The 27,117-nt window shown below is 43.3% G+C and overlaps 1 protein-coding gene and 1 long non-coding RNA gene across 2 annotated transcripts in view; both read left to right on the top strand.

Moving 5' to 3' along the window:
• Positions 1-26,785, top strand: part of LOC102941465 (complement receptor type 1) — a 195,833-nt gene extending 169,048 nt beyond the window's left edge. The window contains exons 51-63 of the mRNA XM_043533800.1: positions 3,155-3,248; positions 6,999-7,084; positions 7,954-8,148; positions 9,202-9,381; positions 10,903-11,088; positions 14,494-14,587; positions 17,667-17,752; positions 18,604-18,798; positions 23,753-23,791; positions 24,817-24,880; positions 25,997-26,097; positions 26,276-26,369; positions 26,535-26,785. Coding sequence (XP_043389735.1) covers positions 3,155-3,248; positions 6,999-7,084; positions 7,954-8,148; positions 9,202-9,381; positions 10,903-11,088; positions 14,494-14,587; positions 17,667-17,752; positions 18,604-18,798; positions 23,753-23,791; positions 24,817-24,880; positions 25,997-26,097; positions 26,276-26,369; positions 26,535-26,544 — 1,424 coding nt within the window. The 3' untranslated portion in view covers positions 26,545-26,785. The remainder of the gene's footprint in view (positions 1-3,154; positions 3,249-6,998; positions 7,085-7,953; positions 8,149-9,201; positions 9,382-10,902; positions 11,089-14,493; positions 14,588-17,666; positions 17,753-18,603; positions 18,799-23,752; positions 23,792-24,816; positions 24,881-25,996; positions 26,098-26,275; positions 26,370-26,534) is intronic.
• On the top strand, positions 24,891-25,217 carry LOC122463439. The gene is made up of 2 exons (XR_006286830.1): positions 24,891-25,006; positions 25,044-25,217. It is a non-coding gene; the product is annotated as an uncharacterized LOC122463439 (long non-coding RNA).
• Positions 26,786-27,117: the final 332 nt, after the last annotated feature.

Here is a 27,117-nt window from a genome sequence, read left to right as displayed (position 1 = left end):
AGTTGATTGTCTGCTGTGATCTCAATCCTTTTCAGACTTGCTGCTTCCCAGAATATAGTTTCCCCGTTCTCTAGGAACAGCCTGCATTTCTTGTGCCTGGATGTATAATTTTGCATTATACGGTACTAGAATGAATTTTGTTTGAACGGACATAGGGAGTCCAGATTGCTTTGTAGGACTCCCCCAGTCTGTGTCATCTGCAGATTGTATCAGGAGTGATTTTTGTTTACTTCCAGACAAATTATTTAAAATGTTGAATAACATCAGGTCTAGGACCGATCCCTGCAGAATCCTACTAGAAACAGGTTTGTTTGATAATGATTCCCATTGATGACTGCTCCTGGAGATGTCAGTTAGTCAGTTCTTGTCTGCAGTGGTGTTGCAGCCATGTCAATCCCAGGATATTAGCGAGACAAAGTGGGTAGATAATGTAATATATTGGACCAACTTCTGTTGGTGAGAGAGACGAGCTTTCGAGTTTACACACCATTCTTCTTGGTCTCGGAAATGTATTCCAAACCTGAAGACTAGCTCTGTGTAGGGTTGAAAGTTTCTCACCCACAGAAGTTGGTTCAATAAAAGATATTGCCTCACCCTCTTAGCCAATTCTTAGTCCATTTCAGTTGTGCTCTGTTGATACTGAAGTGTTTATTTTTTATTTAGAACCTTGTGTGGTACTAAGTCAAACAGCTTACAAAAGTCTAGGCATATTACATCAGTTACGTTTATCAAACATCTTTGTAACTTCAAAGAACGACAGAGGTTTATCAGAGAAACCTGATTTTCCATAAAACCATATTGGTTGGTATTAATTATATTCCTGTTCTTAAGTCCTTATGAATTGGGAAAATTTTCCCTACACTGCACAAGTGGTCAGAACAGATTTGCCCTTGGAATTGATGAATCCCACAATACCTTTAAATTACTATGCCTGTGAATGAGATCATGTTAACTAGTCTATAGTTACCGAGGTCATTCTGGTTGCCCTTTTTGAATACTGGCACAAGATCAGTGCTCTTCCATTCTTCTTGAACTTCCAGTTACTCTAACTTCTTATAAATCTTAATCAGTGCGTTAGAGATCTCCTTGGCCAACTTTTTAGGACACTTGGGTACAAGTTATCCCAAGATTTTGATTTAACAATGTTTATCCCTAGCAGATGTAGTTTAACTTCCTCCTTAATTACTAATAGACATGGAAGTACTTCATGAGACTCTTGTGATGAGACTAGGTTGTCGTGCTTCTTTCCAAATACAAAAGGGAAATATTTCCTGAACACTCCTGCCTTTCGTGTATCATAATTGTTTTACCCATCTCCATTTAGTAACAGGTTTGTACCTTTACTACGCGTGGTATACTCAATGTATCATCCAGACTAATGAGAATCTGTCACCCCTGTCCTCTAACCTGGGGGTGCCCTTTACAAAGCTTGGCTGCTGTAGCCTCCAGTCTGGACTGCTCACAAACAGCCTCCAATGTGCAAGTCACTCCCAGCTAGGTCTTGGCCAGCCACACCTTTGTTCTCACCAGCCTTGCTTATACTGCAAGGTGACCCCAACAAATTCCTAGTATTCCTCCCACCCCCCACCCCAGAAATGTGTGTCTTGTATTGCCCAGCCCTCTCCCGGACAATACAAATTCATTTCGAGTCTCTTTCTTTCTTGTTACCCAAATAGAGTTTCACAGACACTTCAATTAAAACACACTGGATTAGATCAAACAAGTTTATTAACTACAAAGATTTTAAGGAAATGCAAGTAATGAGGCATAAGTCTGAAAGGGTTACAAGAGAGGTCAAGATAAATCACAACTGGTGCTCAAGTTAAAAAACGCTGTTAAATTCAAAATGAAGTTTTTCTTACCATATGCTCTCAGCAGTCTTGCTGACCAAACTTCTTAAGTGAGGACCCCTTCTTCAGCTTAGTTGGTGCTTCCTTTGTCTCTTCTAGCGCAGTGAGTTGATGGATGGAGTGAGAGGGAGGAGGGGGTGCCTGGGAGTTTTTGTTGCTCCTTTTTTATAGTGTCAGTCCCGCCCCTGGGAAAACATTCCCAGCTGACAAAAAGTCTATTGGGAAAAGATCTTCCCTGCTGCTTTTCCTCTCTTTTTTGGAAGTTTTTTTCTTCCTGCTTGATGACTGCTTGTTGCTTAAATGCAAATTAAGCAGAGCACACATTCCTTTGAGACAGTCCTGTTTGCCAACTTGTGCTGTAGGTTTGCAATATGAGTTAACATTATACAGGGAAATCTTCTAACTTCAAAGACAATGTTACCATGCATTTTATCAGGACAGTATTGACCAGTAAACTATACGTTTTCAGGTTTCAGAGTAGCAGCCGTATTAGTCTGTATTCACAAAAAGAAAAGGAATACTTGAGGCACCTTAGAGACTAACAAATTTGAGCATAAATTTGTTAGTCTCTAAGGTGCCACAAGTACTCCTTTTCTTTTTATACATTTTCAGATGATGCCTCAGAAGGCATGCTCGGTACAGAGATTATTACAGCAGTCTCTAGGGTGTGGACACGGGTACATTCTCTTACAGAAGGATTTCTTTTGTCCCTAACGAACTTCAAAATCTTCTCTTTATTGTCTGTAACCATGCCACTTGTGAGACTCTCACTGATGTCTTTAGTGCCCCATATAAATTTTTACATTTCGTAACTTATGCCGTCTATCCTTTTTTTTTTTTTTCTTCTGTGTCTTATGTTGCTTTTTATTTGTAATTGCTGCCAGTTGAGGTCAATGGGTCTACCCACATGAATATGGTTCTGCATATGAGTTTTCGGGATCTGGGCGTTAACGTTTACAGTATGAATATTTGCGCTTACACTAAATCTGCAAGGGGATCTTAATTCTCTTGTTTCAGGATATAGGGTAACCACTGTCTGTGTGGGATTAGGAAGCATCATCCCACTTCCACTTCTCGTCACTTCCCATGGGCATGTAACAAAATTATCCATAATGTGGGTTTTAAGCTTTCCTCCTTAGCCTTTGGTGCTGACTGCTGTTGTACAGGACAGATACTGGACTCCAAGACCATTGGCTTTGATCTGCCCTGGTATTTGCTGTGTTAGAGGGTGCAAGTTGGAATATCCCCTTTTTCCTATTAAGGTAATCTGAGGTAACACTAATATTCATCTTGTTCTCTTCTAGGAAGACGATGTAAACCACTAGAACTTGAAAATGGCAAGGGTGATTTAATGGACCTCCGGTTTGGTGCAAGAGCAAACTTCTCCTGTGATGAAGGGTGAGTGGCAAATTGCTTCTTTGGACAAATTAACAGAACCTAGCCTGGTGTAAAACTGCTGGTGAAGTCTGGCAAAATGAGACAAGAAAGCCTGCTTAACTTCAAGAACATAAGTGAGTGGTGTGCTATAAATCTGTATTCATGGGCTGGGGCCCTTGTTAAGAATTACACCTGCGATTTTCAAAGGAGTTGAAGGAAGATAGCCACCCAGCTATGGTTGTCATTCAGTGGGAGATGGGCATCTAACTCGCTCAGGTGCTTTTGAAGATCCCAGCGTAGAGCCCTTAGGAGATCATCCAGTTGGGGTTCGGTTATGATATTGAGAGTCCCACCTCAGGGGTCATGTGGCACTTACTGACCCGTGCCATCTCTCCCTTGTTACAGGGGTTTCTGTAAGGGTGCTGGGAGCTAGTGGCAGAATATTGCCCATAAAATGCAGCACCAGGTAGAGGCAGACCTGTTCCTGCTCTACAATAGCGAATATTTGTCTGTCCCTCCCTTATAGATGTCGGTGTTCTCCAGGATAGCATCAAGTGCAGTTGTTGCTTTTGTCCGTATGGGTTATGTTGCCCGGCCTTGGGGAATCAAAAATAGCTTGTGACTTCCTTGCACTGAGCAGGTGTGTTTTGGATTTTTGAGGTCTCAGAGTTTAAGGTCAGAAGGGACCACCAGATCCTCCAGTCTGACCTCCTGTATTTCACAGGCCACTAACACTTCCCAGAGACCCACGTACTAAACTCAACCAAAATGTAGTCTAAAATACTACAGCCCACAGGAGCTTAGACCATTATGTGCCATGGTCAGAGAACAGGAGGGCCTGAGGTGCACAAATTCCTCGGGTCCCTGTCATGGCAGGGAAATGTTGAAGTGAGGTATATATTGAGATAATCCTGGCAAGTGACCTGCACTCACATACTACAGAGGAAGGCAAGAAAACCCCCAATGTCACTGCCAATGTGACCCGGGGGGAAATTTCTTAACAACCCCACATACTAGAGCCTGAGCATGTAAGCAAGAACCAGCAAGTCAAGCACTGAGGTGAGAGCGGTTGATGCCACCTCAGAGTCCTGGCCTTCCCCATCCAGTGTCCCATTTTCAGCCATGGCTATCCCTGATGGTTCAAAGGAAGGAGATAAAAGAAACCAACTCAGAATACATTTGGTGTGGAATCCCTTCCTGACTGCTGCAGGTGCCTGGCTGAAATCCTGACGTGTGAGCCTTTGGAATATAACACACACACTGGAAACAAACCCCAGGGTTGCTGAGCCCTGCCATCACAAGCAACCCCATCATAGAATTGCACGCATAAAGTTGTCTGGCTCTCTCTCAAACTAAATTAGTTGCCCCCACAACTACTATTGGATGACTGTTCCTGAACCTTACCTTTCCTATGGTTAGAAACCCTCTAATTTCCAGCCTGAAGTTGTTTGTGGGCAGTTTTTACCCATTGTTCTTGTGGTAGCATTGTACTTAGTTTAAATAGCTTGTGATACAGCATGGCCAGAGGGTAGTAGGAGAGTGTTAGAAGGGAGCCTTATTCCCTGTAGAAGGAAGAAAGTTCGCTATAGATTAATTAGAACGCCTGAAGCCAGTCACCTGATAACCCCCCTCCCCCCACCCCAGCTTCAATCAGACAAGGAAAGGAGTTGAAGCAGAATGGATGGATGTTGGAGCAGAGAGCAGTTTGGAGGGAAGCAGAGGAGAGTTTGGAGAAGTGCTGCGGTGGGCTAAGAAGACCAAGACCCTAGGTAAAGGGACACCTGGCTTGTGCAGTGGGAGGGCAGGAAGCCCCACAAGCTGAAGGGCAGGAGAGGGAAGTAGCCCAGAAGAAGAAACCACTAGTTTTAGTGGTTTACTGCTTTCCCTAGGGCCCCTGGGCTGGGACCTGGAGTAGAGGGCGGGCCCAGGTCCTTCCCTCTCAACTCCACTCCTCCTCTAGGACACTAGTGGGGCAGTTAATACCCCAGTTCAGGGGCGAGAAACGGTGCCCTGAACCCTCCTGAAGAAGAGAGAGCGCGAGACCCATCAAAGTAGTGCCGGCAATTTGCCACAAGCTCTTCACCCTCCCTGCTAATTGAATGGATTGCATTGCGTGGGCACACAAATGACAGGAATGCAGGTGGTGTGCAGAGTTTTGTTTTTCTGTATCACAACTTTAGGTGGCTTGTCCAAGCAGCAGAGATTGGACTCCCAAGGGATATTTGGGGTGGTGGGAGATGTCCAGGACCAGTCTCAATTAGATGTATCTGGGCATGGGGAGGTAACTCCCTGGGGCAAGGCAGGCTCTCCGGCTGCACAGAGGTGGGAGTTAAATCCCTTGGTTTATCCTGTAGGTTGGTCCATATCCTGCCTTCTGGATGAAGTAGGTTTGATCCACAGAAATTTCCAAGCTCTTGTTGAAGGACTTGGTGACTTTCTGTACAGTAGCCTATAGGGGCCTCATGCTTTGGAATTGTGCAGGCCTATGAGGTCTGTGGGTTTAAAGACCACTGGTTAGATCTTGGACAGTTACGATGCTTGAATTTTGAATATGGAACAGGGAGATGGCAAGTGGGCGACCGCTCAGGGCAGCTGTCTTGTCTCCCATTACTGCTCTCGGCAGGTTGTCTTTGGGTGTAATTCTATTTTACAAACTAGCAGCTGCTTGGGCCCATCTGTGCGCGCGCGTGCTCTCTCACTGTTCCCTGCCTTCACAGGAGTTTGATTTCTTCAAGTTCTTTCACTTCAGTTTAATCAAATGCTAAGTGTGTTCTGTAGTGAGACCAAGTGTAAGCTTTGTCAGTATGTTGCAACTTTGTGCGCTCGGTTTAGCTGGACCTTCAGCTCAATGAACTTGGAAATGCAGTGCTTTTGGCTAAGCCCTCAAAGGTTAACACATTGTTGTTAATGTAGCCTCACACTCTACCAGGCAGCACAAATGGAGGGAGGAGACACAGCATGGCAGAGAGAGACAGTCTCTCTCTCTCTCTCTCTCTCTCTCTCACACACACACACGCGCATGAGAGAGAGGCACATGTGCGCATTGCCCCTTTAAGTACGCTGACCCCAGTTTAAGTACATTGCCTTTTTAAGTAGATCAGCAAGTTGACAGCAGTTGCTGGCAGCAAATTCCCTCTGTCCTGAGCCCTGTCGTGTTCTCCCCCACCTCTCTGAGGAGAAAGGGTACAGCGGGAGGGGGACACCCTGACATTACCACCCTTCTTCCCCCGCAGAGCAAGTAGGAGGCTCCCGGGAGCAACTCCAAGGCAGAGGACAGGAGCAGCACAGGGCAGTGGTGGGAGGGACAGCTGAACTGCCCGACAATTGATATAGCCTGCTGGGAGTCTGCCACACAGGGAACTTAGGGGAGCTGATGGGGCGGGGGGGCTGCTGGTCCATCCTGGTTCAAAGCCCCCACCAGCTAGCTCCACCGGGCTGCTCTTTCTGCAAGCAGTGGACAAAGCAGGCGGCTGCCAAACAACGTTCTAAGGGAGCATTGCGCAACTTTAAACAAGCATGTTCCCTAATTGATCAGCAACGAAACAATGTTAACTGGGACAATGTGAAGTGAGGCGTTACTGTAGCTGTACCCACATAGATGTGTACTGTAGACCTGGCCTTTGTGTTCCTTGGTCCTGAGGTGTTAGATGTATCCCTTTTTTCAATGGTTTGTCTCCACCTACTGGCAGAAAGAAACCATGTTCCATCTTTCTGGATGGGGAACTAGTTCTTTGCTTCCATGAGTAACAAACTTGAACCTTTTTTCTTTAGGTACAGATTAATTGGAGCGACTTCTGCCCAGTGTGTGATTGTGGAAAAAGGAGTTGATTGGGATACGGAGGTTCCACTTTGCCAAGGTAAAGCAATTTAATGGTTTTAAGAACAGTTCACATCTGGAGATGATGCAGCATAGCTGGTGCTTCAGAGGGGTCTCTATTCTTCTGTCGGCATTTAATCCAAATGACAGTTTTGTTGTGGGGAGGAATGAAATCATACTGTGGTTCACCATGGTGTTTGGATGACTCCTACAGGATCTTTTTTTTTTTTTTTTTTTTTTTTGTTACCTTTTAGATTATTCACCTGGCACTGTTTAATATGCACAATCCAACAGGCCTCATGGCTCCTCTTCACTATTGTATCTGTGTAATCCTCCTGTTCACTATGTAAAAGGCATGATAATGACTTCAAGAAGTTTTGAGGCTTCCCTAATGTGACTATCCACTTAAAATCTGAGGCTCTTTTGAAGTGAATCACAATTAATTTGCCTCTACCTTAATTTGATCTCTTGAATGCTTTCTGGGCTTGGTCTATCAATCATGCTGCTGATGTCCAGTCTAGAATCAGCTGCTGCTAAAAGAACTGTTCTAGCTTAGTTTTTTTCTGGTGGAACAATACTACATCTAGAGATGCCAGGCAAGAGGTTCTGGCTTCTTGAGGCTAATTTTGGGAAGGGGCGCGCTCTGTTAAGGTCATCTTCCAGAGCTGGTGTTTTATGGAGCATCCTCCTTGAGCAATGGACGTACTGGGTTGGGTCGAGCCTAAAAGCAGAAAAACCTTCAGAATCTGAAAGGGGTATTGCTTCAAATGTTAAAATGGAATGTTAAGTACGCTTCCAAATGGCTAAATAGCTTTTTGGGAGGATCTGAGACAACTTTCTTAGTGAAAACTCTCTTCAGTTCACCTTCAGGGGAAACTTTAATTTTCATGTTGACATGCTTTGCTTCAGCAATACCTTGTCTTCCACCTCCTGATATCACCGATGGATCCCATAATGGTCAGAGTGGAGAAGACTTTTCCTTTGGCTCTGCAGTAACTTACAAATGTGACCCGGGCTTCTCTCTTATTGGAGAGGCCTCCATTCATTGTACAACGAAAGATCAAGTCAATGGAGAGTGGAGTGGGCCTGCCCCTGAGTGCAAAGGTTAGTAGCGTCTGTTTTTTATCCCCTTCTTATTCTACGATCACCTTCCAAGAAAAACTCTATTTTGATTGCTAAGTAAACCCATAAACCTGAGGAAATTCAGGTAGTGCTTTGTCCCGCTAAATACGTATCGTGAAAACTAGTTACTGTTGAAAAACTAAAGAATGACTGACACTTCATAAATCATTCCTGGAAACAATTTTTGCCTCTAATACATTCTGTGTTTTTTGTCTCCCCTTAGTGTTCCAAGATTGAAGTTAATTCTCAGGTCACAAACAGTTGATTTTTAGGTGGAGATAAACTCTTAAACTCTTTGCTTTTATGCCAGTACCCTTCAACTCAAGTGCTAAAGGGGAGTGGGCGGAGAGAGAGAGGGGCTTACAAGCAGGATTTTTCAGAACTCTCTGGGAGGGCTCCTTGGCAGTGAAGGCTCAGGCTTCTGTGAGTTCATATCACAGCCATAAAGTTCTTCGTAGAGGGAAATAAAGGTCATTGTACAATCCTCATTTGAGTGACGGCAGTGCTCCTGCACTCTATTGCATTTAGCTAACAGTGCATTTATGTATTTGGTATACAAGCAACTGCTACAACTTGGTTTTATTCTTTCTGAGTTACCCAGCCATCAGCTGGGATTGAGGCTTTTTCAGAGGCATTAGGGCAGGTTGGTCATCTTGCTGCTTAATATTAACTCCCCCGAAAGCAGGGAAGTTGAGTTCCAGTATGTCATTGTGTGTACGTCTCTTCTAGCTTGACCCAAATTCCTGATGACGTCACACGATGATGATGTTCAACTCATGCAGTTTAGTGGAGGGTGGGGGAAGGGGCGGGATAGCCATACAGTTGGGTGTTGTGGTGTATGTAGACTAACATCTTTTTAAAGGAAAAGATCCAGAGTTGTATAACTTTATTTTGAAATACATTTTGGTACCTGCTGTAGTCAAGTATCAGGGCGTTTTCGTCTTTCCTCTAATTCTCCCCCACGCCCCCATATCCCCACACACACTACATGCTTTCTGTGCCAAACGTTCTTATGCTGGTACTTTTAATTTTCAGTGGTCAAGTGTCCTGAGCCAGAAGTTAAAAATGGAAAAAAGCAATCTGGGTTTGGACCTGACTATTCATATGGAAACGCCGTAATATTTGCATGTGATTCTGGCTACACTCTGCATGGTAGCAGTTCAGTTAGATGTGAAGCTAACAATTCATGGGTTCCATCTTTGCCAACTTGTCTAGGTAAGTATAAGCAGTTGTGTTGAACCTTTTATATGCTAATGTTTAGCAATGTTAGAATGGTGTAAAGTTTGAGTGTCTGTGTCCCCTTTTTGTCATCGGCATAACACATACTACACCTACAACTTCCCCTCCAGGAGGAACAAAAGATACTTCTGGTGAGTTGGAAGAACTTTTGGCTATTTAAAGCTTCCAGTTTTTTAGCATGTAGTGTCTACAAGTCTGAAAATGGCAGTGTGAAATTCACGAAGTACATTTCATCTCGAAGTTCTGGAGCAGCCTGCGTGTTGGCATGTGGCTGATGTGGAACCACACTTCTGCTAGCCTTCAGCCCCTGGGAGCGCTTTTGCCCGGGAGAAGGCTCATTGGAATGGCTTTTGCCTTGGAGGCTAAACTCTGTCCCGTATCGTGAGATAGTGTTAATACCCAGTGCCCGCTGCTGTAGGATGAGGAATGTCTCCTGTCGTAGTTGGAGGTAGGCTAGGGAAAAGAAAAAGCCACTTTGAACAGGAGGTAAAGGTGCAGCTGCTTTGCTGTACCAGTTTCAGTAAAACAAAGTTTGGGGTATAAGACTCCTAAAGATTATAAAATGAGCCAGATCCCCTGTTACAGCCTTAGGTTTGTGACTGTACAGAAATAGATTAAATTTTTTTTATTAAAGCTAACGTTACAAAGATCTAATGCACAGGTTAAGAAGAGAGCGTCTGTACATCTTGCTATAATGCTTAAATTATCCAAAAGTACAAAATTTGTACCTTATGACTTTCAAACCATATAGTACATAATCGACAGTATCCCAAATGACGGTTGTTAAATTCAGTGATACGGTTAAGGTATTAGCATCCAGTTATTCAGGTCCATAACTCATAAAAGGTTATACTAAGAGTATCTTATGGAAAGCAAATATAGCAACGAGTTAATATTGTCCCTCGGTAATTGAGAATTTAGGATCGGTTGGCTTTTAGAAAATACAATACAGTACATCGGGAAGTATTTCAGTTACTTTCCCCACTTTGCTTCTCATTAGCGCTTGTCCTCATGCCTGTCATGCAGTTTCCATGCATCACATGAGAAATATAAAAGTTACCTGTCTGAGAGATAATGCCAGACGTGTTTCGTGGACTCTTCTATAGATTGCTCCCTTGGTCTTCTTTGCCCTCTACGTCACCACCTTTCATGTCAGTCTGTGTGGTAGCAACCCTCTCTCTGAGCCTGTGCTGCGTTAGATCATAAAACCTGTGAGGTGGAGCAATGTCTTGTTTTGCACAATGTACTTACCCTACGTTACCATACACGCTCAGGGTGATGTATACATGGTAAATGATGTAAAATTGTAATGTACTGTAGTTTTGTATCAAGCCCATTCAGTAAACTAGCTTCAAGGCTCTAATGAAAACAAGTGCATCCAAATTGTCCCCAATAAAATCATTTGTGGCTTCTCAAAAATTAGTATTCTGTTACAACAGACTATTGAATTTCTTTCATAGTTAACTTTTTCCCTTCCTTGTCTGTCTCTCTTGCTAGGCACTTGTGATTCTCCTCCACGGTTGCATTTTGCTGAGCTGCCTGGGGGAGTGAAAAATTCCTATCCTGTTGGAACCAAACTGCAATACTCCTGTCGCCCAGGATACATTTTGAGCTCTGGAAAGTCTCCTTTTGTTACATGTCTTGAAAATTCAAAATGGTCAGTAGACCCTGAGTTTTGTGAAGGTGAGTACCTTTGTTGCTTTTTTGTTTCAATTGATGTGCAAGCCATCTTTTATTGGGGAAGTGGTTCACAGTTCAACACTGGTATCCATAAACACTTTCTAAATACATTTTGGACAGTTCTTTGTTATATTAGTGGTTGACTTCAGAAAAAAAAATATCAGAATGCTTCCATATCTTCGTAGGGTTCGTTAAGAGCAGCTAAAATATAAAATTCCAGTAACTTCAGCCTTCTGTGCTGAATACTCTCAAATAGGATTCAGAGGAGGAATAGGTTTACCACATTTCTTCCTGGTTTTTAGGCCATGTGCTGAATATCTGCCTTTCTAGAACATCATCAACATCTTGTGTAGTAGTAGATATAAACTTAAGAATAGCGTAGTTCTTCTCTCCCAGAAACCCCACTGTCCACATAATGTGCGTGTGACTGACTGGGAGGCATTCAGTGCACACCAGTGAAGTTATTGGAATTTGATACTCTACCTATGCGGGTCAGCTTTAAATGGAGGTATAAAATAAAGGACGTCTAAGCTTTCATCTTTTTAGTTTCCCTAATGATCCTGGTTCTTACCATATCACCTCTTTTAACTTTGTTCAAGTGGGTGGCACAGAACACTGGACAACTACAACTTGGTGCGGTTAAATTCATAGTGTTGATAGTATTTCCTGTTGATAGTATAGGGAACATCACAAATACTGCAATAAAGTGAAACACTTTGGTGTGGTAAGTGTCTGTCTTTTTGGAAAAATTGTAGTTGCTCTATCCCTGATAACAAATGATAGAGTTCAGCCCTACGGAATTCACTGTACTGAAAGTAAACCCGCTATTGAATAACGTGTCTTACAAACTTGGTCAAAATACTAATTCATAACAAAGCTTAGAGAATACGTCTCTTGGCTTCATTGCTAAGAGTACAATAAGATTTTTGCAAGTTTCCTCCTCTTAAGACTATAGATGCTGTATTCCATGCAGAAGTCCCTAGTAAATGCAGTACTACAGTAACTAGTAAGGATATGTACAGTTGGATGCTGATGAACCTTAACTCTGTCGTCTTGTGCATATGTTTTAAATGATGATTTAATTTGTCGTAATTTGTGGAATACTGATGGGGATTTCTTGACTAGCCTTAGACTTACCTTCTCTGGGTTGAGAAAATATATATAGGCCCTGATTCAGCAAAGCACTTAGTGCGTTCTTAAGTCTCAGTGATGTCAGCGGAACTTGTTTTGCTGAATCGATCAGGCCTTCGTAAATAGGTCACAATTTTTACGTGCCTTGTGTGAATTCAGAGATTTTTTTTCCCCAGTACAATAATAAAAAGTACTGACTTTATCTTTGCTTGGATACAGTATATCTACATTGAACTCCCTATAGATATGGTGACTTTTTGATACAGTTCGTTCTTCATGGGAATAAGTCTACTGTGGGAGAAAGCATCACAAATAACTCTTGTAGGGGCAAAGAAGAGCTCTTCCACTGAGCTTGACTGAGGAACCTGCAATTTTTAGCTGTCTAAAATCAGGATTCACGTATCAAGAAAATTAATAACATATTTACAAAACGCAAAACAAGCCTGTGGAACATTCTGCCACGAAATGGAGGCAAAGAACAGGGTAGGGTTCAAAAAAGGATGAGACACTTAGAACCGGGCCTGGCAAACACGTTGCTTAATGTTGCTCATGTGAATAGTCCGCTGCTTCATAGAGTTTAATGCTAGAAGTAATTGTGTCTAGATGAATAATTTTGCACTGTACGGTACTAGAATGAATTTTGTTTGAACGGACCCAGGGGATCCAGATTGCTTTGCAGGACTGCCCTGTTCTGCTTTATCAATCCCCCAAACTTTGTGTCAGCTGCAAATTTTGTCAGGAGTGATTTTTGTTTACTTCCAGTCAACTGATTAAAATGTTGAATAGCAGCAGGTCTAGGACCGATCCCTGCAGAATTCTACTAGAAACAGGTTTGTTTGATAATGATTCCCACTGATGTGACTGCTCCTGGAGATATCAGTTAGCCAGTTCTTGTCTGCAGTGGTGTTGCAGCCATGTCAATCCCATGATATTAGAGACACAAAGTGGGTGAGATAATATCATTTATTGGACCAACTTCTGTTGGTGAGAGAGACGACCTTTCGAGCTTACACACCATTCTTCTTGGTCTCGGAAATGTATTCCAAACCTGAAGACTAGCTCTGTGTAGGGTTGAAAGTTTCTCACCCACAGAAGTTGGTTCAATAAAAGATATTGCCTCACCCTCTTAGCCAATTCTTAGTCCATTTCAGTTGTGCTCTATTGATATTGAAGTGTTTATTTTTTATTTAGAACGTTGTGTGGTACTAAGTCAAACAGCTTACAAAAGTCTAGGCATATTACATCAGTTACGTTTATCAAACATCTTTCTAACTTCAAAGAACAACAGAGGTTTATCAGACAAACCTGATTTTCCATAAAACCATATTGGTTGGTATTAATTATATTCCTGTTCTTAAGTCCTTATGAATTGGGAAAATTTTCCCTACACTGCACAAGTGGTCAGAACAGATTTGCCCTTGGAATTGATGAATCCCACAATACCTTTAAATTACTATGCCTGTGAATGAGATCATGTTAACTAGTCTATAGTTACCGAGGTCATTCTGGTTGCCCTTTTTGCATACTGGCACAAGATCAGCGCTCTTCCATTCTTCTTGAACTTCCAGTTACTCTAACTTCTTATACATCTTAATCAGTGGGTTAGAGATCTCCTTGGCCAACTTTTTAGGACACTTGGGTGCAAGTTATCCCAAGATTTTGATTTAACAGTGTTTATCCCTAGCAGATGTAGTTTAACTTCCTCCTTAATTATTAATAGACATGGAAGTACTTCATCAGACTCTTGTGATGAGACTAGGTTGTCGTGCTTCTTTCCAAATACAAAAGGGAAATATTTCCTGAACACTCCTGCCTTTCGTGTATCATAATTGTTTTACCCATCTCCATTAAGTAACAGGTTTGTACCTTTACTACGCGTGGTATACTCAATGTATCATCCAGAGTAATGAGAATCTGTCACCCCTGCCCTCTAACCTGAATATTTGCACTTACACTAAATGTGCAAGGAGATCTTAATTCTCTTGTTTCAGGATATAGGGTAACCACTGTCTGTGTGGGATTAGGAAGCATCATCCCGCTTCCACTTCTCCTCACTTCCCATGGGCATGTTACAAAATTATCCACAAGGTGGGTTGTAAGCTTTCCTCTGTAGCCTTTGGTACTGACCGCTGTCTTACAGAACAGGTACTGGACGTCAAGACCATTGGCTTTGATCTCCCCTGGTATTTGCTCTGTTAGGGGGTGCAAGTTAGCATATCCCCTTTTCCCGTTAAGGTCAAAAGAAGTAATACTAATGTTCGTCTTGTTCTCTTCTAGGAAGACCATGTAAACCACTAGAACTCGAAAACGGCAGGGTTGATTTAACGGATCTCCGGTTTGGTGCGACAGCAAACTTCTCCTGTAATGAAGGGTGAGTGGCAAATTGCTGCTTTGGACAAATTAACAGAACCTAGCCTGGTGTAAAACTGCTGGTGAAGTCTGGCAAAATGAGACAAGAAAGGCTGCTTAACTTGAAGAACAAAAGTGAGTGGTGTGCTATAGATGTGTAGCCATGGGCTGGGCCCTTGTTAAGAATTACACCTGCGATTTTCAAAGGAGTTGAAGGAAGATAGCCACCCAGCTATGGTTGTCATTCAGTGGGAGATGGGCATCTAACTCGCTCAGGTGCTTTTGACGATCCCAGCGTAGAGCCCTTAGGAGATCATCCAGTTGGGGTTGGGTTATGAGCTTGAGTGTCCCACCTCAGGCACTTACTGATGCGTGCCATCTCTCCCTTGTTACAGGGGTTTCTGTGTGGGTGCTGGGAGCTAGCGGCAGAATATTGCCCATAAAATGCCGCATCCAGTAGAAGCAGACCTGTTCCTGCTCTACAATAGCGAATATTTGTCTGTCCCTCCCTTACAGATGTCGGTATTCCCCAGGATAGCATCAAGTGCAGTTTTTGCTTATGTCCATGTGGGTTATGTTGCCAGGCCTTGGGGAATCAAAAATAGCTTGTGACTTCCTTGCACTGAGCAGGTGTGTTTTGGATTTTTGAGGTCTCAGAGTTTAAGGCCAGAAGGGACCACCAGATCCTCCAGTCTGACCTCCCTGTATATCACAGGCCACTAACGCTTCCCAGAGACCCACATACTAAACTTAAACCAAAATGTAGTCTAAAATACTACAGCCCACAGGAGCGTAGACCATTATGTGCCATGGTCAGAGAACAGGAGAGCCTGAGGTGTACAAATTCCTCGGGTCCCTGTCATGGCAGGGAAATGTTGAAGTGAGTTATATATTGAGATAATCCTGGCAAGTGACCTGCACTCACATGCTACAGAGGAAGGCAAGAAAACCCCCAATGTCCCTGCCAATCTGACCCGGGGGAACATTTCCTAACAACCCCACATACTAGAGCCTGAGCATGTAAGCAAGAACCAGCAAGTCAAGCACTGAGGTGAGAGCGGTTGATGCCACCTCAGAGTCCTGGCCTTCCCCATCCAGTGTCCCATTTTCAACCATGGCTGTCCCTGATGGTTCAAAGGAAGGAGATAAAAGAAACCAACTCAGAATACATTGGGTGGGGGAATCCTGTCCTGACTGCTTCAGGTGACTGGCTGAAATCCTGACGCGTGAGCCTTAGGAATGTAACACACACACTGGAAACAAACCCTGGTGTTGCGGAGCCCCACCATCGCAAGCAACCCCATCATATAATTGCACACACAAACTTGTCTGACTCTCTCTCAAACTAAGTTAGTTGCCCCCACAACTACTATTGGGTGACTCTTCCTGAGCCTCACCTTTCTGATGGTTCGAAACCTTTTAATTTCCAGCTTAAAGTTTTTCACGGCCAGTTTTTACGTTTTGTTCTTGTGGCAGCATTGTACTTAGTTTAAATAGCTCTTTACCCTCCCTGCTAATTGAATGGATTGCATTGCGTGGGCACACAAACGACAGGAATGCAGGTGTTGTGTAGAGTTTTGTTTTTGTGTATCAGAACTTTCGGTGGCTTGTCCAGGCAGCAGAGATTGGACTCCCAAGGAATGTTTGGGGTGGTGGGAGATGTCCAGGCCCAGTCTCAGTTAGATGTATCTGGGCGTGGGGAGGTAACTCCCTGGGGCAAGGCAGGCTCTCTGGCTGCACAGAAGTGGGAGTTAAATCCCTTGGTTTATCCTGTAGATTGGTCAATACCCTGCCTTCTGGATGAAGTAGGTTTGATCCACAGAAATGTCTGAGCTCTTGTTGAAGGACTTGATGACTTTCTGTGCAGTAGCCTATAGGGCCCTCAGGCTTTGGAATTGTGCAGTCCTATGAGGTTTGTGGGTTTAAAGACCACTGGTTAGATCTTGGACAGTTAAGATGCTTGAATTTTGAATATGGAACAGGGAGATGGCAAGTGGGCGACCGCTCAGGGCAGCTGTCTTGTCTCCCATTACTGCTCTCGGCAGGTTGCCTTTGGGTGTAATTCTGTTTTACACACTAGCAGCTGCTTGGGCCCATCTGCGCACGCGCGCTCTCTCTCTCACTGTTCCCTGCCTTCACAGGAGATTGATTTCTTCAAGTTCTTTCACTTCAATTTAATCGAATGCTTAGTGCGTTCTGCAGTGAAGACCAAGTGTAAGCTTTGTCAGTATGTTGCAACTTTGTGTGCTGGGTTTAGCTGGACCTTCAGCTCAATGGACTCGGAAATGCAGTGCTTTTGGCTAAGCCCTCAAGGGTTAACACGTTGTTAATGTAGCCTCACACTCTAGAGAGAGACACGTGCGTACATTGCCCCCTTAAGTACGCTGAGCCCACTTTAAGTACATTGCCTTTTTAAATAGATCAGCAAGTTGAGACAGCAGTTGTTTGCAGCAAGCTCCCTCTGTCCTGAGCCCTGTCGTGTTCTTCCCCACCTCTTTTTGGAGAAGAGGTACAGGGGGAGGGGGACATCCGGATATTAGCACTCTTCTTTCCCCTCCACCTCCGCACAGCAAGCAGGAGGCTCCCGGGAGCAGCTCCAAGGCAGAGGACAGGAGCAGCACAGGGCAGTGGGGGGAGGGACAGCTGAACTGCCTGACAATTGATAGCCTGCTGGGCAGCTGCCACACAGGGAACTTAGGGGAGCTAATGGGGCGGGGGGGCTGCCGGTCCACCATGGTTCGAAGCCCCCACCAGCTAGCTCCAACGGGCTGCTCTTTCTGCAAGCAGTGGACAAAGCAGGCGGCTGCCAAACAACGTTCTAAGGGAGCATTGCACAACTTTAAACAAGCATGTTCCCTAATTGATCATCAACGAAACTATGTTAACTGGGACGAGGTTAAGTGAGGCGTTACTGTAGCTGTACCCACGTAGATGTGTACTGTAGACCTGGCCTTCGTCTTCCTTGGTCCTGTGGTGTTAGATGTATCCCTTTTTCAATGATTTGTCTCCACCTACTGGCAGAAAGAAACCATGTTCCATCTCTGGACGGGGAACTAGTTTTTTGCTTCCATGAGTAACAAACTTGAACCTTTTTTCTTTAGGCACAGATTAATTGGAGCGACTTCTGCCCAGTGTGTGCTTGTGGAAAATGGAGTTGATTGGGATAAGGAGGTTCCACTTTGCCAAGGTAAAGCAATTTAATGGTTTTAAGAACGGTTCATGTCTGGAGATGATGCAGCATAGCTGGCGCTTCAGATGAGTCTCTGTTCTTCCTTTGGCATTTAATTCAAGTGACAGTGGGGAGGAATGAAATCATACTGTGCTTCACCATGGTGTTTGGATGACTTCTACGGAATCTTTTTTTTTTTTTGGTACCTTTTTAGATTATTCACTTGGCACTGTTTAATATGCACAATCCAACAGGCCTCATGGCTCCTCTTCACTATTGTATCTGTGTAATCCTCCTGTTCACTATGTAAAAGGCATGATAATGACTTCAAGAAGTTTTGAGGCTTCCCAAATGTGACTATCCACTTAAAATCTGAGGCTCTTTTGGAGTGAATCACAATTAATTTGCCTTTACCTTAATTTGATCTCTTGAATGCTTTCAGGGCTTGGTCTATCCATCATGCTGCTGATGTCCGGTCTAGAATCAGCTGCTGCTACAAGAATTGTTCTAGCTTAGTTTTCTGCTGGTGGAACAATACTGTCTCGAGAGATGCCGGACAAGAGGTTCTGGCTTCTTGAGGCTAATGTTGGGAAGGGGCGCGCTCTGCCAAGGTCATCTTCCAGAGCTGGTGTTTTATGGAGCATCCTCCTTGAGCAATGGACGTACTGGGTTGGGTCAAGCCTAAAAGTAGAAAAACTTTCAGAATCTGAAAGGGGTATTGCTTCAAATGTTAAAATGGAATGTTAAGTACGCTTCCAAATGGCTAAATAGCTTTTTGGGAGGATCTGAGACAACTTTCTTAGTGAAAACTCTCTTCGGTTCACCTTCAGTGGAAACTTTAATTTTCATGTTGACCGTCTTTGCTTCAGCAATATCTTGTCTTCCACCTCCTGATATCACCGATGGATCCCATAATGGTCAGAGTGGAGAAGAGTTTTCCTTTGGCTCTGCAGTAACTTACAAATGTGACCCGGGCTTCTCTCTTATTGGAGAGGCCTCCATTCATTGTACAACGAAAGATCAAGTCAATGGAGAGTGGAGTGGGCCTGCCCCTGAGTGCAAAGGTTAGTAGCATCTGTTTTTTATCCCCTTCTTATTCTACGATCACCTTCCAAGAAAAACTCTATTTTGATTGCTAAGTAAACCCATAAACCTGAGGAAATTCAGTTAGTGCTTTGTCCCCCTAAATACGTATCGTGAAAACTAGTTACTGTTGGAAAACTAAAGAATGACTGACACTTCATAAATCATTCCTGGAAACAATTTTTGCCTCTAATACATCCTGTATTTTTTGTCTCCCCTCAGTGTTCCAAGACTGCAGTTAATTCTCAGGTCACGAACAGTTGATTTTTTTAGGTGGAGATAAAAGCAAAACCTTAGTTTAAGAGTTTATGTGAGTACCCTACCACTCAAGTGCTAAAGGGGAGTGGGGGGAGAGAGAGAGGGGCTTACAAGCAGGATTGTTTGGCAACCCTCTTTTTCAGAACTCTCTGGCAGGGCTCCTTGGCAGTGAAGGCTTATGCTTCTGTGAGTTCATATCACAGCCATAAAGTTCTTCGGAGGGGGAAATAAAGGTCATTGTACAATCCTCGTTTTCGTGATGGCAGTGCTCATGCACGCTATTGCATTTAGCTAATAATGCATTTATGTACTTGGTATTCAAGCAGTTGCAACAACTTGCTTTTATTCTTGCTGAGTTTCCCAGCCTAACAGCTGGGATTGAGGCTTTTTTGAAGGCATTAGGCAGGTTGGTCACCTCGCTACTTAATAATAACTCCCCGAAAAGCGGGGAAGTTCAGTTCCAGAATGTCATTGTATCTACATCTCTTCTAGCTTGACCCAAATTCCTGATGGCTTCGTAAAATGATGATTAACTTGTGCAGTTTACTAGGGGGGGAGGGCCCTGATAGCCATACAGTTGGGTGCTGTGCTTTATGTAGACTAACATCTTTTTAAAGGGAAAGATCTAAAGTTGTATAACTTTATTTTAAAATAGATTTTAATACCTGCTGTAGTCAAGTATTGGGGCTTTTTCTTCTTTCCTCCCCCCCCACCCCCCAGCAGTTGTGTTGAACCTTTTATATGCTAATGTTAGGGAGCTTATTGCTTTTGAGTAGCCATGTCGGAATGATGTAAAGTTTGAGTATCTGTGTCCCATTTTTGTCATAGGCATAACACACACACAAATTTTATCAAAGCTAATGTTAAAATAAAATAAAATAAAATATACAGGTTGGTAAAAGAGTGTCTGCACATAGAATCATGGAACTGGAAGGGACCTTGAGAGGTCATCTAGTCCAGTCACCTGCAGTTCAGGCAGGACTAAGTATTATCTAGACCATCCCAGACAGACGTTTGTCCAACCTGCTCTTAAAAATCCCCAATGAAGGAGATTTCACAACCTCCTAGGCAATGTATTCCAGTGCTTAATCACCGTGACAGGAAGTTTTTCCTAATATCCAACCTAAACCACCTTTGCTGCAATTTAGGCCCGTTGCTTCCTGTCCTATCATCAGAGGTTAAGAAGAAGAAGAATATTTCTCCCTCCACCTTGTAACAACCTTTTGTGAGCTTGAAAACTGTTCTGTCTCCTGTCAGTCTTCTCTTCTCCAGACTAAACAAACCCCATTTTTTCAATCTTCCCTCTTAGGTCATGTTTTCTAGACCTTTAATAATTTTGTTTGCTCTTCTCTGGACTCTCTCCAATTTGTCCACATCTTTCCTGAAATGTGGCGCCCAGAACTGGACACACTATTCCAGTTGAGGCCTAATCAGTGCGGAGTAGAGCGGAAAAATTACTTCTCGTGTCTTGCTTACAACACTCCTGCTAATACATCCCAGAATGATGTTTGCTTTTTTTGCAACAGTGTTACACTGTTGACTCATATTTAGCTTGTGATCATCTGGGTATAGTGCTTAGCTTGTCTACAAATATAAAGTTAGTTTTTAAAAGTCATATGGTACATAGAGCACATAATCAGCAATAACCCCAATTTAGGTGAATCAGTTTAACAATACAGTTTAGATATTAGAATCCAAATACTCAGGTACATCACTCTTGAAAAGTTGTGCAGAGATTTGGTCATGGAAAGCAAAATCTATCAATGAGCGGAGATTGTCCCTCAATAATTGAGAATTAAGTCGGTTGTCCATTTAGAAAATAGGATCCATGAGGAAAGTATTTGGTACTTTCCTGACTGCGCTTCTCGTGGGCACTCCAGCTCATCCCTCCTGGTATTGCCGATGTCCAGTGATGTGTTCTATGTAGATGTTCCTCGACCACCTGATGGCGTCCGACACCATGAGTTGCCACATCAGCCGAGTGTAGCGTTGATCGAATCCACATGATCTCAGCACTCGCTCCTTACTGGGGTCCCATGCGCCAAGGACTCTAACAATCAGTGCGTTTGTCTGGACCTGGTAACCCTTAGCTCTCAAGGTTTTGGCCAGAGGGGCGTATTTCTCTACCTTTCAAGCTCGGGCATTGCAGAAGGCCGGGATCCTGATCTTGAAAGCCATTGTCATGTCCACCATGATCATCTTCTTCCGGTCCTTGTTGGTGATGACAACGTCTGGTTGCAGTTGGCTGTTGGTTCCGGGGATGGCGGAGTTTACGGCAACCTTCCCCACTGGTGGCGGGATGGCTCTGGCCAGGCGACCTTGGATGCCATTGTGTTGCACCTGCCAAGCTCTCGAATGGGGCTTGCAGCTACACAGGACGTGGGGTAGCGTCTCGTTGGCGTAGCCGCACTTCCCGCATCGCTTGTCCCTAATCCCATGGTGTGGACGGCTCCGTTCAGTGGGACACAGTTGAGCTGGGCCCTGTGGCTGCACTTCCAGTTGGCAAATTGGGTGAAGCTGCTCCCAGGGAGGAAGTGGTTGCTGGGTCCCACTTGAACGTCACCTCGAATGCCTTGCCCTGGGCCGGCTTCCGTTTCAGGTTTTCCACGTATGGGCAGCAGATGGTATCCTTCGGGGTCCTCTCCGGCATGGTTCTTGCTCTCGGAGTGATGATAGTGTGATCTGTATTCTTCAGCTGCGGCACCAGGACTCCCAGCTCCTGGCATTCCTCACATCACATCCAGTGGCAGCCGATACGTTTCTCCAGTCATCGCGTAGCGTTGCGGGCATGAGTCCAGAGTGAAGCCAAAGTCAACAGGAAGACTCCTAGACTTTAAGGTCAGAGCAGGCCACGGAATCTTATCCACCCATTGCTGTAACAAATCCCTAACCTATATCTGAGCTATTGAAGTTCTCAACTCATGGTTTAAAGACTTCAAGGTGCAGAGAATCCTCCAGCAAGTGACCCATGCCCCACACGGCAGGGGAAGGCGAAAAACCCCCAGAGCCTCTGCCAATCTGTCCTGGAGGAAAATTCCTTCCTGACCCCAAATATGGCGATCAGTTAAACCCTGAGCATGTGGGCAAGACTCACCAGCCAGACACCCAGGAAGGACTTCTCTGTAGTAACTCAGATCCCACCCTATCCTAGAGGAGGAACCTGCAAGAGACTCTGCCGAGGAGCCAGAGGGGGAAAATCACCTGGGCATCTACAAGACTCTCATCCCTGGCTCAACAGTCTTGAGAGGATCAACTGGGTCCAACAGGAAGAGGGGGATGGAGCAGAGTACAGGCCTGAGACTGGTCTGGGAAGGAGCAGTTAAAAAGCTTGGTTAAAGAAGTTAGGGTGGAATGAAGAGGACAAACCAGGCTGGAGGGGCTGAAGGATGGTGTTGGAGTGAAGAAACATGAGGCAAGGGTGTGTTGGGAGAACTTACAAACGAAGAGAGGTAAGGGAACAGTTTGGAGGGATAGGTGGGATGAGACGATAGCTTTTGAGAATTGGGGAGACCGTGTACCAAACGAGAGAATAGACTCTTACAAGCTCCTAGGGGGTGTGGCACTCCAGGCATGTTGACTTGGCCGAAGATGGATCATCTTGAAAACTGTACTATAATACTAATTATTTGGTGTAGGAGTAGATGGCTTCTGGTTCAAAGCATTAGTTGTTGGCATGGCTGTACGAGTAATGTACCTAATGCATGTGGACACTTGTCACTGTGCAAACTCAACAGAAATCCTAAGGAAAATGAAATGGGTATGGCTTAACTGAAAACGGCTTAAGAAGTGCTCCTATCTCCAGCACCCAGATACCCAGGTCCCAAGGGGATCCAAACTCCAAATAAATCTGTTTTACTCTGTATAAAGCTTATACAGGATAAACTCATAAATTGTTCACCCTCTGTAACACGGATAGAGAGAGATGCACAGCTGTTTCCTCCCCCAGGAATTAATTACTTGCTCTGGATTAATTAATCATTAAAAATCTTATTAAATATAAAAAGTAGGCTTTAAGTGGTTCCAAGTAATAACAGAACAAAGTAAATTACCAAGCAAAATAAGTCTAAGCCTAAAACAGTAGGAAAATCTCACCCTCAGAGATGTTCCAATAAGCTTCTTTGACAGACTAGACTCTTTCCTAGTCTGGGTCCAGCAATCTCTCACACCCCCGTAGTTACTGCCTTTGTTCCAGTTTCTTTCAGGCATCTCCTTGGAGTGGAGAGGCTATCTTTTGAGCAGGCTGAAGACAAAATGGAGGGGTTTCCAGGGCCTTACATAATCTCTCTTGTGGGTGGAAACCCCTTTGTTCTCCTGTGTAAAATCCCCTAAAGTCCATTGTTAGTTAAGTACTCCCAATTACTTGAATAAGCCCTTCATACCGCTTTCAATACAGGCATAGAGCTAACGCTCATAACTTCAAATATAAAAATGATACATGCATACCAATAGGATGAATATATTCAGTAGATTATAACCTTTGCAAAGATATGTTACATGGCATATCCAGCCTAAAACATATTCCAGTTATGTCATATTTACACTCATAAACATATTTCTATAAAGCTTTATGGGGTGCAATGTCACAGAGGTGTTTATGCATGGATTGTGGATGAGTTCCTCTAAGTTATTGACATGACCACGGTTTCATATTTTAGCTCACATTTTTGTTCTCTTCAGGGTCTGGCACTGATAAACTGGGCATCGGCCTGGGCATCGGTAAGTAACTTAAAACTGAAAAAATAATTTGAAACACTAAAGCTGTGACTGTTTTGAGGTCCACAGTCCAGGCTATTTTACTATTGCACTTCCTCTATCTCATTCCCTCCCCACCCCTACTCTGCGCCGCTTAACTCCTAAAGAGTCCTTGGATTTAGGAATCTTGAATTTTTCTGCCACTGATTAACTTTTGCCTTGTGGTGCCATGTAAAATATATGCCCATGGTTGAGATTGCACTGTTTCTCTGTCTGTCCGCTTCTAATTTATTCACAATATTTTCCTGAGCAAAGAATCCTGCTGTGATTCTCTCTTTCTTAAAGTTGCGTGCACAATATTGGGGAACAGAAGGGAGGACTGCTTATTTGTCTGGTGCGCACCAACAATGGAAAGGATAGGAGCCAGGAAGGGAAATTGTGAGAAGATCCAAGCATAAGCCTTCCTAGGTTGGATTTGACAGTCTAGCATCTTGGGAATAAGAAAGTTGTTACTTATATAAATGAAGTTCCCACCATTCAGAATGTTAGTCAGTCTGCAGCGTAAAGGGCTCCACTTACCAGAGCATGGGCGTTCAGTCATCACGCTAGCAAATTCTGAATCATCACGCTAGCAAATTCTGAACACACCTTTCCCAAAGAATTCCCACAAAGCCTGTTGTAGCTTAACTAGGCCCCCATTCATCAAAGCACCTGAGCGTATGTATAAATCCTGCTGAGGTCAATCTGAGCAGCTTTGTCAAGCAGCGGGTAAGGTCCCTTCCTTAAACAGCTTGGAGGCGCTTGAAGGGAAACAGATGATGAAAAGCTTGAACACCTTGAATGTTAAGTAGACTGAGTACTAAACATTGTTCTGAATGAGCTAGATGTGATAAATGGGGAGATCCAACATCAGAATTCCTGGTCTGGGATACAAGAGGGGTTTTTCCATACTACTTATCTGTGAAGTTTGCTAGCTGTGTTTACCAAAATGTTAAATAAAATATAACTTCATTGCCTGATCAGTGTTTTGTTTTTGTTTTTTCTTCAAGGTGCTGTTGTCATCATTTGTGCTGGGATGGTTGGAGCTTCCATTTTATGGCAAAAGAAAAAAAGGTAAGCTAGTTTCAACTTATCCTCATGGCATTTCATTACTGCATGAAAAGGTATTTCCTTCTGAGATTTACTCTACATTTTCAGCAGGGCTTGTCTTTTCTTGCATGTACCTGGATGTCAGGAAAAGTTACATATATAGTGCTCTGAAAATGCATCACTGAAGGAATGATGTTTAGTTGGTCTGGAATGTTTCTCATAAGGGACATCTCAGTCTTCAAACCTGCAAAACATAAACTTTCTTTGTATCACTGCCAGATAATATTGTGTAAAGGCTTTTTAAATAGTTGCTTTGCTTTATAACCTATTCACTTCAATAATATTTCCCTGGGGTTCATTTATACTGAGATGCCTTTGACTTGCACCTAGTGTCTAGTCTATTTTTAATTAAACATTAATTTTGCTTTTGACATGCTGGATTGTGTGAAGTCTGCATTTTACAGATTAACTTGGTTACTCTTTCAAGGTGACAGCATCTCTTGTTAACTGTTGTGAAAAGGTTTGCATATTTACCTTCTTCCCTGGAATCCACACAAGTAAAGCCAGTGATGTTAAGCTTCTAAAAAAAATTTGATTTCCAAGCCCTGACTAAGCTAATAGACTGCAGCAACCTACAATGTCATTTGAATAAAATATCCAGTATTGGCAGTTCGTAAGGGAAGATACAAATGTGGTTACTGCAGTCTTGTTTGTATATTGCTGGCAAAATATATGTTCATCAGACAAAAAAAGAAAATTAAATATTAATCTGTTCTTGATTTTATTGAGCTGTGGAGTCTCTGTGGGAATAAATTGCTTGTTTTGTGAAATGTACTTTGTGTATTGTTAAAACGTAATCCCTATGAGAATTTTTTTTACATTCTTGAAAAGTATAAGGGACATAAGATTTTGCAAATAGGGTTTGTTTTATTTTGAGAAGCGTTTTAAGTATCTTGTCCTTAAGCATCGTACCATCAAAATACTTTCCTAATATTCAGCCTCCAACTTTTTCTTTATCCAGTTCTAGCTTTATAAAAAGGCTCCATCTTTAAAAAAACAAAAACCCCTACTTTAAATTAAATTTGCTTGTTACATGAACATATTTAATCAGCAAATGTTCTCTCCTTTCTTGCCATTCAGTTCTTTCGGTGTAAAACCAAATCTGGATTCCCGAAAGCATCACATTACGACAGAACATGATTTCCAGATGAGTGAAACAAAATCTAATTTGATCTTGAAAGGTATATATTTTTAGAGAAAAATATTTTCCTGTATCCAAAAGTATGCAGGTGGTGAGGCAGTCTTCTGATTAACCTTGTCTCATATTATTTAATTATCTACTAAAACCCTGCATGTCTGTTTTTCTGCAACCACAACAAACATTGAGGGGGCTGATCTATGTCCCTTCCTCCCCCACAGACAATACTTCCCTGGGCACTGGGGAGACAGCGTACCTGGAGGCAGGGAATGGAACTGGGCTGGGCAAAGCCACATCAGACACTGCTGTGCCAAGGTGAGTGTCTGCCCTGATAGCTACCAGTTTCTGTTCTGTGCAAAAAGCTTATGCCCAAATACATTTGTTAGTCTCTAAGGTGCCACAAGCACTCCTTGTTGTTTTTGCTGATACAGACTATAACATAGCTACCACTCTGAAACTTTGTTTATCTTCCTTTTTCAGGATATGTTAGGAAGTATGAATCCACTGCATCTGAGTGAGGTGGATCATTGCTCTTGCCCTTGCCCTTGAAAATGGCTTCTAGCATCAAAATTATTTGCTCTTCTGAACAATTTGAAGATGCCAAAGTCTCCAGTGGTTTAGTGCCTGTATTATTTACTTGATCATCTGTCTTATAAGATTTAAAATGTTATATTTTGTGACTGCAAGCTGCACTGAGCTTTTTTCTTAAATAAACTATTTAAAACAGAAAAGCAAGAAGTTCTCTTCTTTCCTCTTTTCAAAGATCCCACTGCTCAGAGCTATAGGGTCAACTATGGCTGCAGTCTAGGAGGAGGTAAGTCAGCAATATATTAGATAAACCACAGGGCCTGTGGAAACCAATAGCACCAGGCTGCTGATTGGCTCATCCTCCAACTGACACCGAGGCTGGGACTGTATCACCCCCTACAAGGAAGTAGCAGTGCTGGGGGAGGCTAGCTCTGAGCTGACCCACCCCCCCCCAAATATGGCCCTCAGCTAAACCCTGAGCATACAGCATAGGAAGCGTCCAGCTTCCCCCAGAGCTCTGACCTTGGCCAATACC

This window comes from Chelonia mydas, chromosome 21 (genome assembly GCF_015237465.2).
Source record: "Chelonia mydas isolate rCheMyd1 chromosome 21, rCheMyd1.pri.v2, whole genome shotgun sequence".
Lineage (NCBI taxonomy): Eukaryota > Metazoa > Chordata > Testudines > Cheloniidae > Chelonia > Chelonia mydas.
The sequence above is the reverse complement of the archived record's forward strand: the minus strand, read 5'-3'. Positions and strand labels throughout refer to the sequence as shown.